This window comes from Lepisma saccharinum, chromosome 1 (assembly GCF_977018435.1).
Source record: "Lepisma saccharinum chromosome 1, izLepSacc3.1, whole genome shotgun sequence".
Classification (NCBI taxonomy): Eukaryota; Metazoa; Arthropoda; class Insecta; order Zygentoma; family Lepismatidae; genus Lepisma; species Lepisma saccharinum.
The window spans coordinates 4,301,288-4,313,796 of NC_139229.1; the positions used below are offsets into that span (position 1 = coordinate 4,301,288).

General features: G+C 40.8%; 2 protein-coding genes across 6 annotated transcripts in view; one reads left to right on the forward strand and one right to left on the reverse strand.

Annotated features, from left to right (window-relative positions):
- LOC145992269 (tubulin epsilon chain-like) overlaps positions 1-788 on the reverse strand; it is a 38,223-nt gene extending 37,435 nt beyond the window's left edge. For 2 of the 5 annotated variants that reach the window (XM_083128650.1, XM_083128681.1), the window contains exon 1: positions 622-682. The gene's annotated coding sequence lies outside the window, so the exon portion shown is untranslated. Of the gene's footprint in view, positions 1-256; positions 306-360; positions 408-621; positions 683-738 lie in introns of those variants that run through there. The other 3 variants (XM_083128674.1, XM_083128658.1, XM_083128666.1) reach the window with 3 other exon arrangements.
- Positions 789-882: 94 nt separating this feature from the next.
- Nemp (Nuclear envelope integral membrane protein) overlaps positions 883-12,509 on the forward strand; it is a 35,584-nt gene continuing 23,957 nt past the window's right edge. The window contains exons 1-4 of the mRNA XM_083128688.1: positions 883-988; positions 1,873-1,994; positions 3,088-3,295; positions 4,366-4,532. Coding sequence (XP_082984814.1) covers positions 889-988; positions 1,873-1,994; positions 3,088-3,295; positions 4,366-4,532 — 597 coding nt within the window. The 5' untranslated portion in view covers positions 883-888. The remainder of the gene's footprint in view (positions 989-1,872; positions 1,995-3,087; positions 3,296-4,365; positions 4,533-12,509) is intronic.

Consider the following 12,509-nt stretch of genomic DNA (forward strand, 5'->3'; position numbering starts at 1 on the left):
GCCAAACTCTGGTATATTGAAGTGGTGCGGTAAATGCACTGGAATAATTTTAATTGCAACAATGTTCAAGAATCGGTATTTGGTATCGGGAATTGGTAAGCGTATTGGTTCAATACTGTAACAAAACACCCATTTGACAATCAACGCATTTCAAATTGATAAGCACTGTCTGCCAAATGTAACTTATGCTCGTTCACTATTATGTAGTCAGTTATGACATAAGCTTTGCAATAACTACTTGTAATAGGCAACTGACCACATGATTTGTGAAGTAGGCACCCACAAGCAGTTTCGGAAGTCAGTATCAGTGATTCATAAGTAGTTCAAAAATCAGCCTTGCACTTTCCAATCGTTACATACCCTAAACATGTTATGCTTAAAAGAAAACCAATATGTCACTTGGAGAGGTGTAAAACTGTGCTGGACAAAAGAAGTATCTGTCTGTATGTACACACAAAAAAATGAAATTAAATAAGAAAGATTCGAATTAAATAATGTTCACGGATGTACAATACAAAACAAAACAAAGTATTACTTGCAATATTTTGAAACAATTTCCTTAAAATGACTACTGTCCACAAATACTTATAGTTAAAATTTGTTATAGTCTATTTCACTCACTATGCATGTCAATTTGACGAAAACAATACTTATCAAACATCTCAATTCAATTTACCCACCATATTTGTCTTACTCTAGAACGATCCATTATTACAGAGGTTAAATCGAGTAACTTACACTTTCCATGATTTTTCTTTGACTCGATTGGCTTATTGAGGGTTAGTTTCAATCGGTTGGTAGAATTTCGAGCAGTTAGTACAATTCATTTATGAAAGATACCGTAGAGTTCTTCTCCCAGTTCATTTCGGTTCAGATAATCATTTGAACATGGCGAGTTTGAACTGGGTTGGTATTTTGCGGATTAAACATTTTTTGGTAGTTTCTCTTATAATTTCCAACTTTGCAACTACCGTGAGTGCAACTTCAGGTAAGAGTATTATAATATGTTTCTTTATAATTCGTAATAAATCACGTATTTTCTTTAGAAACAAGTTACCAACTTGTACCGGCACGACTCGGGTAATAAAATTTGCCAATACAGTACGAGAACTAGACTTGCGCATTTTTGTTCTTCGAAATATTCACGTGTCAGGTCATGTCTACTATCGGGAAAGAACTGAATCATTAAGCAGCACAGCTAACGTATTAAGTAATTCTCTTTTGAAACAGAAACATTTCGTATTTTCTACATGCAATGTGACCAATGTCAACATAAAAAACTTCTCAGATTTCGATAGTGTAATTTAAATACTCTCGTTCATATTTCGCATAGTGGAAATTACGACCCCAAATTGTAACTATGTTTGCCTAACCTACACACATTTTGTGTGATCAACTGTAGCAAAATATGAGCTGATTAAAAAAATACGAAGTGTCACTAGTTATTAATTTTCACCAAGAATTTTTCCCGTTCTTGATGAAACATTAGTGCCTTTATAGTACATATTAACTAACAAATTTTGTATAAATATGGACATCCAATTTGAAAATTTATTCAGTCTTGTAAGCAGTTTACATCATGTAAACAGGCATGCGATTTGCAGTAGCATGAGTACTAGTGATGCAACATAATTTGAATCTAACTATATTCTCAATTTTGATCACAGATTTGTCAGAAGTGATACTTTCAATGCCCCAAATTCAGTTTGAAATTACACAGAACAATAGTTTCCCAATAAACCAACATGTAATCAGTTTCTGACAGAATCTTTGTTCTTGTAATATATAAACAGTGTGGCAGTGTTCTAGAGAAGAGAATAGATCAAAATCATAGATAATGCATACCGAACCACATTTTTTTTTATTTTACAGAAATAGTACATGTAACATTTGACAGCGAAGTTCAAGTTCCAGACAGTAGGAGCAGGGAATTAAATGTATTTTGTTATAAAGGAGAGAATAAAAGCCTTTCATCACTTTGGAGTACTGTGGTTGTAAGTATCTGCATTTAGATGTTACATTTGAGAAATTTTGTGTTTATTTATAGGGTTCTTGATTCTAATACTAAAATGTTATATGGAGACTTACGTATTTGCTTCAAATGTGGGAAGAAGCCTGATGGCATAGAGGTAACGTCATCACCTTTTAATAATGGGGTCGATACACGGTTGAAGCACAATACACGGTGGTTTGAATCCTATGTTAAACTGTGTATTTAGTGTCAATTAGCCTATCTGTACATGAAAGTGTACTTAAAACTCAAATCAAATGTGTGAAGACCCCACATTATGTACATAAGCTTGACTACTAGATAGTACATGCTTTCTTTTATAGATTAAAAATAAGTCTGGAAGCTTTCCTGGCGACGAATGATGAAAAGATTCTCTCAGGCTATCGACCAGGTGATTTGTGGAAAAGATTCTGAGCTTTCAAGAGCTAATGTCACTCTCATCTTCAGGGTAGAAGTGGCTTCACCTGGTCGATAGTCCAAGAGAATCTTTTTAACTTTTATAGATTAATGACATCAATTAGCTGTAGCTTACCCATGCCATACTAGAAATTTACTTACTTACCTGAAAGGGGGGGGGGAAGACCCACACTTTTTTATCACTAAAATTCAAGGAACCATTTTGTTATTGAATCACCGCTTCCCTTGTTTATATAGGTTCAGTTATATATTAATTTTAATAATTAAAAAAATTACCAACCAATTGTACATTATTTCAGCCATATGTCAGTCAGTGTCATGTTGGAACACACATCCAGTGGCTGCCTGATTGGCCCACCATGTGAATTTTGCCTCTATGTATGTTACCTTTATGATTATATACACAAAAGTAATACAGAAATATTGGGAACACCTAAAGGAACAATGTACTTTATTTTCAATTTCTTTATAAAAATATTAACAGTTGTGGTACTGGGCCTGACAACCCACCCCTTGGTTAAGGTTCATTCATGCTTGAAGAAAGGATCTTGCTAGAAAGTACTTCAAAGAGGTTGTGTCATTCAAATGTTTAGCGAAACAAAAATTTGTCCTTCTCAGTAACTTGTGCATGGTATTGATGATGACATTTTTATTTTCAGCTGCAGTTGCAGATTGCTACCGAAAACTATGACCAATATGATGGGTATTCGGCGGAGGATGTACAGAAGCAGTATGACGAACATAGATCGTCATGGAGTTTCAGCCTTATGTCATGGAAGAGGAAGGAGATCAAGCATAATCCTTTTAATGACACATGCATTGGTGTTGTTTCATCAGAGCCATATAGAGTAAAGCGCATTCATATTCGTAAGTGTTTTTACTGCATGTTTCAAGAAATTAAAATAGTTTTCATTTGTGTATGTAACAGAAAGGAATTTTGTATGCATTCACTTACGTAACAAGTAAAAACACCATGCATGTTACTTTCGTGACACATTTATTTTTTTAGCCCATTGATTTTGTTGACTTGCTGACACCATTTACAAAAAAGGGCTGTTTTGGGTCCAATCCCTTCATTAACAAACAAAGATGGCTGGCCCCTGTAGCGGAGTGGTTAGCACATTGGGTCTTGGGTTCGAATCCTGGCCTCGGTATGGGTGTTTGTGAGTGTCCATTCATCAATTTCATCACTCATTCCCATCTTTGCAAATTTACCAAAAGTAGCACAAAGGGCGAATTAAAATAAACTAAATCAAATCAAAGATGCTACAAATTATGTTGTCGTTTGGCATGCACAGGAGATGTGCCATGTAGAAATTTTAGTGGAAAATGCAGTATCAATCAGGGCTTGAAGCTGCGTGTCTGGCTAGCCCCGACAATTCCAACAGGAATAACATTTATAGCAAAATATCAGGTGAAGCCAGGCCTGGCTCGGTAGCTTAATTTCTAGAGCTAAGGCATGGTATGCCAGAAACCCAGGTTCAAGTCCTGGCCAAGCCTCCATTTTTCTCTAGAACTTTTACAAATTATGGCATATTTAGACCACAGCTAGTATGCTCATTTTCATGTTCCAAGTTTTTTTTAGAAAAATCTAGTTACCACAATGTGCTTAATCTGTCTTTAGATTTGGACTCTGAATCTGTGGTCACATCAGGATGTTTTACCAGCTACTACATTGCTGGTGGGCACAGCATGCTGCTACGATGCCAGGGGTCCCAGGTTTGAATCACAGCCTGGGCACGGGTAATCTTTATGAGCGCTCCTTCACCATAGCCTAAGTGGCAGAAAAGTGATGTAAAATTTTAAAAAAATGTACTGATTTCAGTTTCTAACAAGTCAAATTGTGATTGCAATATTTTTGAATACTATAGATTTTCTGCATTTAAATATGTGTGAATATGATAGGGAACCATGTAATGTTTAAATTTGTGTTGCAGGTGTTGATTATTGGAAACCTTTGCTGATGGGCATAGGAATTGTGTTGTTCTTTGCTGCCCCGGACCTGAGTAGTAATCCAGTGTTTTATTACATATGTGGAGTTGGATTAGGGGTGTCTGCATCCGTTCTCATAGTGGTGTACCTTATGGGGAAATTGCTACCAAGGGTGAGTAAATACCTTTGCAGGTGTAAAATTTATTTAGTGTAAGAGTTGTACTTGAATAAACTATATTTAAGTGCCCATCTTTTAAAAGTGTGGACTTAATTAACAGTAGGATAAATAAAAGAGGTTAGCGAGAAGTTTTATTTTGTTTATTAATTTATTTCTGGCCCACACCTCCTGATTTGATATGTTTGTAGTCTTTTATTATTTGTTTATATTAGGGATGGGCCGATATGAAATTTTGGCCGATACCGATAAAGTACCGATATAAAATTTGCTGATACCGATAACCGATATTCTACCGATCCGATATAATATTAGAAATGGTCCTTAAGAACCTGAAATGTTCATTGATCTCCTTAATAAATGTGTGTTTCGTGGTGACTGCAGTGCAAAAGAAGTTGAATATTTAGACATTTACTTTTTTAGAAAGATGGCCATGGAGATTATCCATAAAAATTACAATAAAATGGCAGAAATTTGCACTAAATTATCGGATATTTATCGATATAACGGATCGGTAAAATAATCGGTAATTTTACCGATACACCGATATGCCTATATCGGCCGATACCGATAGAGTACCGATTAATCGGTCCCATCCCTTGTTTATATATTATCATTGAGAATATACAAAAAAAAATCTTTCCTATTTAAACTGTTTAAATTATTTTATAGAGTAGGGGCAAATAGAGAGTTCTGAATCATCATTTGGGGCTCGGTGGGGCAGAGCACAGTTTGGTTGCACATATTCACTTTCCCGGCACACAAGTACGACAGTGTCTTTGAAAATGTTGTAGTACAAGTGGCCCGGTACTGAATTTTCATTTGGGGCTCGTGGGGCTCGTCGTAGCCTTTTATGATGTATATTTTGAGGGGCACAGAGTTGGCGACACTGTGGGTTTTTACTGTAGCCTTTTATGAGGGGGGGTTTATTGCTTTTTTGTTTACATCTGGTAACACTGCCGTAGTTTGACAGTGTTGTTAACCTACTGGGTTTTTTCACTGAGGCTCGAATCATCATGTGGGGCTCATCGTAGCCTTTTATGATGTATATTTTGAGGGGCACAGAGTTGGCGATACTGTGGGGGGGCACTGTAGTTTTTTATGAGGGGGGGGTCTATTGCCTTTTTTTTATATTTGGCAACTCTATTGGATGTTCCTTTTTTGAGGCTTGGGTTTTGCCAACCCATCCGAAGAAAATTCCACTATATGATCTTTCACTGGCTAAGCTAACCTACAAATAGGAATTGGTAACACCGACGAGTCTTGAATTATTATTTGAGGCTCGTCGGTGTTGCCTACCCACTCTACAAAAATTCTACTATATGATATTTTGAAACTTTTGAATGCAACTTATCGTAATTTTCCAACTGTGGGACCAAATGTTTATATATCGTGACTTTTGTAAACCTCTTTCGGGAACAATGTGTCGCACACACACACGTGCGCGCGCGTGCCTGTATTGTGACGCAAGCAAACAAAAAAAAAACTTTGCGTGTCATTACAAAAAAAACTTTGACCGTATTCTTAAATAACTAACAAAGACAATGAATCTTTTTGGCTTCCGCAAACAGATCAACATGGAGACTGCACCACCAAATTCCAATAACCTCTTACCTTCCGTATTATCTAAACTCAATGGTTTACTGATTGTTCATCTCAACAGCATTTGGACGAAACTGAATGACGATGTGGGCAAGATGTTTTATGTTTTTAATAACAATTTACATTTCTACGAAATTCCGATCGACGGGAAACTTCAAATCACCGTGAATCCGGAAAACGCAGGCGAAATCAAAATTTCTACCGGCAAGAATATTTTTCGAATCAAGCACGACAAGATGCTTTCTAACATTACGTACGATGTTTCTGCAGGAGATTATCTTTACATGGAACTTCTCGGAGATTACGACAAACTCATTCCTCTTTTTATAGAATTACGAATCGTCTATCCTATTATAAATAACCGTTAACCAAAAATGCCTAACGACATTTTCGGCAACACCAAGCGTGTAGACCACGCAGAAGAGATTCTCATGTTGGACATTCGAGTTAAGAAGTTGAGGACCGATTTGATTGCTTTGCAGGAGACCTTAAACAAAAGTTTAGAGTCGGAAATCGCTACGCTCCAAACGCAATGTCTCGACCCCATTCTGAAAATCGATTCCGAACTGAAAACGCTCATAAAAAATTATGTCGACGTACCTTCTTACGACAGCGTTCAAAATATACAGTTGAGCGTGGATTCGCTTCAAAATGATTTGGCCAAATTACAGCAATTTCAATCGAAAAATGAAGATTTGGAAAAATTGAAACTCGAAATCGAAGAACGAACTTCCGCAATAGAAAAGAATTTCTCTGAACTTCAAACCGTCGTGAACGATATAGACGCAGAACGCTTGCATGTCGTTGTTTCCAAATTACAAGAAGAATTCACCAGCACGTTGGAAGAAATTAAATCCAAGTTGCAGACTTTGGAAGATACAATGACGAACCTACCATCGTCGGACGAACTGCAGGTCATCGGTAAAAGCGTCGCGAACATAAAAATTCAATTGGAGGCCTATCAAGATTTCGAACACATTCAAACCACCATCGCCACGCTTCAGGCATCCTTGGAATTGATCAACGAAGAAATTAAAAATATTCACGCTGAAGCGAGAGCGTTGACGAGCATTCAAGACACGTTAAGCACGGTTCAGCAGAAGATCTAATATTTAGAAAATTTAAACGTCGAAACGAATCTCGCTCATTTTCATCACGTACTCGACAACATACAGGGTGACTTGGAATCGTTACGGACGAGCGTGCCTTCGAGCGAAGATTTGGAAAAATTGAAAACGGCGGTGACGGCACTATCCGATTCGAACGACATCAAAAGTTCATTAAGCGATCTCGAGAGTAGGGTGGCCAATCTCCCCACCTCCAAAGAATTGCACGCTTTGAAAAGAAACATATCTCGAATGCTGAAACGACTAGAAACGGAAACGGCAAACGTGGAACAGATTCGAGACGAAATTAGTTCGCTGGTGTCGACGCTGCCCACTTCCCAGAGCGTCGCCGACCTTCACACGCAGTTTACAGAGATGCGAAGGATCGTGAACGATCTTACCGAGAAGAGCTCGAAATTGAATCAAGTCGAGAACCTTCAGAACATCGTCGTCAACATCAGAGATCAAGTCGGAGTGCTGGAATCCACGCAGGAATCGACGCTGGCCTCTTTCGGTGCCAAGTTGCAAGAACTCAACGAAAACTACAAGCAGTTGAACGTGGAAGTGAAAATCAAACCGTCGTTTTCTGCCGTAACGGATGCCATAATCGAGCATTTGCTGCCCATCGAAAATAAACTCGGACAAGTTCACAGTAATCTGCTCGGCGTCGACACTAAATTCGCCAAATTGTTCACCTTGCAAGCCATCGAAATCAACAGCATTCCCAATCAACAAAGAATCTCCACGTTTGTCGAAGGTAACAAACTGTACATGTTGCATCCTTATCATCCGTACTACAAGTTTCTCCTCGATGGCACGATTCAGATAAACGAATTTTCGTACTGGTCTCACGGTAGAAAAGCTAGCGTTCCCACCATGACTTTGATATCGAATCGTGGTGTCCAGAAAGCAGGAAACATTCCTCTGGCACGTTGGAACGAAACGCGCAACATATATGAAATACACGAAGACGAAGATCTCACCGTTTTCGACGTGAGTGCCGGCGATAAGCTGATCATTCAAAACACGAGCGAAGTACCACCCTCTTTGAATCCCATCACGCTTGTGCTTCTCTTGAAACGTAATCTCTAAGAAAAAATGTCTAGGCAAGCCATCGTCGAAGAATTGCATAAACCTGCACGCCGCAACTACGAACGTTTGGCTGTGGTAACCAAGGGCATCGACGACCTCTGGCAAAGCGACCTCGTGGAGATGAGTAGCGGCAATTTGAAAAACGTACATAAATTGAACAAGGGCAACAAGTACCTCCTCACCGTCATAGACACATTTTCGAAATTCGCATGGGCTCTACCTTTGAAGGCGAAAACGGGAACATGCGTCACGGAAGCATTCAAATTAATTTTTTGCGAAAGCGGTGGCAGACGACCACGGTTTCTGCAAACGGACAACGGTAAAGAATTTTACAACGCCGTATTCCAAAAATTTATTCAAAAACACAAGATTCGACATTATTCGAGCTTCAGTCACATCAAAGCCAGCATCGTGGAAAGATTCAATCGAACCTCGAAAACACACATGTGGAAACGATTCACGCCTCGGGGAAATTACAAATGGGTCGACATCCTGCCGGAACTCGTCGACACCTATAATGATACGGTACACAGAACGATAGGCATGAAGCCAGCCGACGTTACCAAGTCCGACGAGCAGCGTTTAATTTCTACAGTTTACTGTCCAAAGTACACACCCACGACAAAAAAAGCTAAATACAAAATTGGAGACCGGGTGAGGATCAGCAAATTCAAACGCACCTTCGAGAAGGGATTCACAAAAAATTGGAGCACGGAACTCTTTACGGTGGTTCGAGTTCTACCTGGAAACCGACACACGTATATAATAAAAGATAGTAGCGGCGAGATTTTGAAAGGAAGATTTTACGAAGAGGAACTCTCTAAAACAAAACACCCCGACACGTACCTCATCGAGAAAGTATTGCGTAGGAAAGGTGACAAACTGTTTGTCAAATGGCTGGGACTTCCGGAAAAGAGTTGGATCGACGCGAACGAAGTGATCTTGTGAGTACGTGGAACGTGGTGAAGCGTCTACCGGATCTGGAAAGTCAAACGAGAAAAAAAAAGAACGGCGAGTTGCTTCCCGACAGCATCCGCTGTCTGATCGTAGGTCCTTCGGGATGTGGGAAAACGACACTGCTCGTGGACAATTTTCTCCTCGCACCGAATTGGTTAGATTGGAAGAACAGGCACCTGTACGTGTTCTCGAAAAGTTTGGAGCAATCCAAATACCAGCAACTGATGAAACTGTACGATGGTCTGGACATTGCAACGTTCGCCTCGGAAATAAAACCACTCGACGATTGTCGTGAAAATTCAGTCGTTGTGTTCGACGACGCCATCCTGGAAAATCAAAATGAAATTCGCAACTTTTTCACGCAAGGTCGTCACAAAGAAATGGATTGCTTTTACCTAGCTCAAACGTTTTCCAAAATTCCAAAACAGTTAGTGCGCGACAACGCTAATTTCATATGTTTGTTTCGTCAAGATCACACCAACCTCAAGCACGCGTACGATGACTACGTAGGCGGAGACATGAACTACAATCAATTTTCGGAACGCTGCTGCTCTACTTGCTGGAACGGTGACGATTTCGGATTCGCTACGATCGACATGACGAGGAAACCCAATGACGGAAAATACAGAAACAAAATCAACGACTTTCTAAACGTTGCAACGTTGTGAGAAACGACGTGTATAAATAACGTCATGACGAAACGAAAAATCGAAGACGAAAATCTCAAGCTTCGCGATTACCTCGCGAAACGCTTCAAAGGTTGGAAATCCGAGAATCGCGGATTCTACGAAGAGAAGAAACGTCAGGATCAACCCGTGATCGATGCCATCAGCAGTCTAGGTAAAGAAATTAAAAGTGTCACGGAACAAAATAAAAATTTGATCAACGAACTCGTACCGCTCGCAGCTAAAAGTTACGCCGTACCCACGCCCATTTCGAGCATTCCTTCGACGCCGTTCGAACTGAAGGATGCACCGGCACGACGTCGAGCCATAGGCAGCACGTCGTCTTCGGATAAAATCGAGTTGGGACCTTTGGCACGAGACTACCTGAGCACGGGGAAATTCGACAAGGATGAAGTGTTCGGATTGTATCCCAGCATGGAAACCAGCGAAGGCGGCGGTGTGGTGTGGAAGATTGGGAAATCGAAGGTGACCTTCGAAGGCAACGACATTAAAGTCAATTTAGGCGACAAGGATAGCTGGAACAGGTATCCGGGTACGGTGGGACTGTGGGAACTCGTCGCCAAAAAGCAGCCGAAAGATTAAACCGACGAAGATTACCAAAGTTACAAGGAAATTCTGATCATGACGGATGCCTTGTACCAGAACAACGACGCCTCGCAGAATAGGGTGAAATCGAGCAGCGGCGAGAAGTACAGGAATCTCATCAAACCGATTTGGAACCAGGTCAAAACAGGCAGCGGCGTCAAACGCTACAACACGTTACCCAAAGAATTCGTTTGGGTGGACGACGTTAGGAAACTCGTGGACCGATTGTTGGTGATAGCCGGCGAAGAGAATGCAGGCAACCGTAATTTCTACAACGAGAAGGTTGGCATCGTGGACATGATCAGCACGAAACTTTCCAACTTCATCGTGAACGACGACAAGGGCATAGGTTACCTGATCAAAATCATCAACACGCTGCCTCCGAAATTTTGGAACGTGGCCGAAGGAAAGGGACTCGTGAACGACATCATCAACAAGTTACCTTTCGAGATGCATCTACCTGGCTACCAGTACTGCGGACCGGGCACCAAACTCGAGAAAAGATTGGAGAGAGGAGACAAGGGTGTGAATCCGTTGGACGCGGCATGCAAAGATCACGACATAGCCTACAACACCACGCAGACGGATCTGGACGCACGTCACGAAGCAGACAAAAAATTGGAACATGCAGCTTTCGAAAGGTTCGTGAGCAGAGACGCATCGTTGGGTGAACGGGTCGCCGCACTGGGTACCACCATCGCCATGAACACGAAACAAAAATTGGGGTGGGGTATATAAATAACATACCGTAAAAAAACTACACAAGAAAAAATCTAAGAATATATATATAAATAACATACCGTGAAAATAACACATAGAGCATCAACATGAAGCCCAAGGGTGTCGTGTACCAGATACCATACTCCAATCTTAAAAATCTAGGTGCCCTCGATGGGTTACTCACCAAGAAACAACGCGAGAAGAAACGTTCTTGCTTGTCGAAAGGACACGGAATGAAATTGCTGCTCAGCACACCTCAATTGAAAAGATTGCAGCGTTCGCGGAAACAGCAAAAGATCGGAGGTTTCATATTCAGCATCCCGGCCATCCTGGCAGCATTGGGGGCCGTTGGAAGTTTGGCCGGCGGAAGTGCCGCCATCGCGAAAACCGTCATCGACTCGAAGAAGAACAAGGCCGAGTTGGAAGAACAGAAACGTCACAACCTGGCCATGGAGAAGAAAGGAGGAAAGGGCGTGATGAAGAAGTTTAAAAAAAAGAAACAGAAGCACTCACCAACCGAGACATTGAATCTCTGATCGAACCGTTACAAATCAAACACTTCAGAGGAGTTTTCATGTCCGACTCGTTACCTTCAAGCGTTAAAAAAAGAGAATGCGGAGTAGTCAACTTGGACGGTCAAGAAAATCCAGGCACGCATTGGATATGTTACCACAAAAACGACAATGATAAAGCATTCGTTTTCGATTCTTTCGGAGGTGTCCCACCTACAAATTTAATTCATTATCTGAAAACGAACAAAACCTCTATATACTACAACGACGAACGCATTCAAAATTTCGGAGACGTGAACTGCGGTCATCTCTGCCTCTCCGTGCTCGCGTTTCTCTCTAAAATAAATAACCCTACGATCGAGGATTTCCAGAAAGCATTGTGGAACCTCAAACAGCATCACTAGGATGGGCGTGTTCCATCTCACGAGCGAATCTTCAATCTTGAAACTCACGCTGCACGACGACATCGTCTATCCTAAATCCGTGGCTCTGCGTGCATTCTACAGCATGTACCTCATACCTAATGTTACGCAGCACAACAACAAAATTAGCGTCGGAAGCGAACACATCGTCGTCACGCCAGGACAATACAATCTTTCCACTTTGCAAGCTCAATTACCCAAAGGCACACACCTTTCTCAAAATTCGGTCACGCACAGAGTGGAAATCCTATCCGCGACGGAGACCGTGGACCTGGGCACCATGGGAGAACTT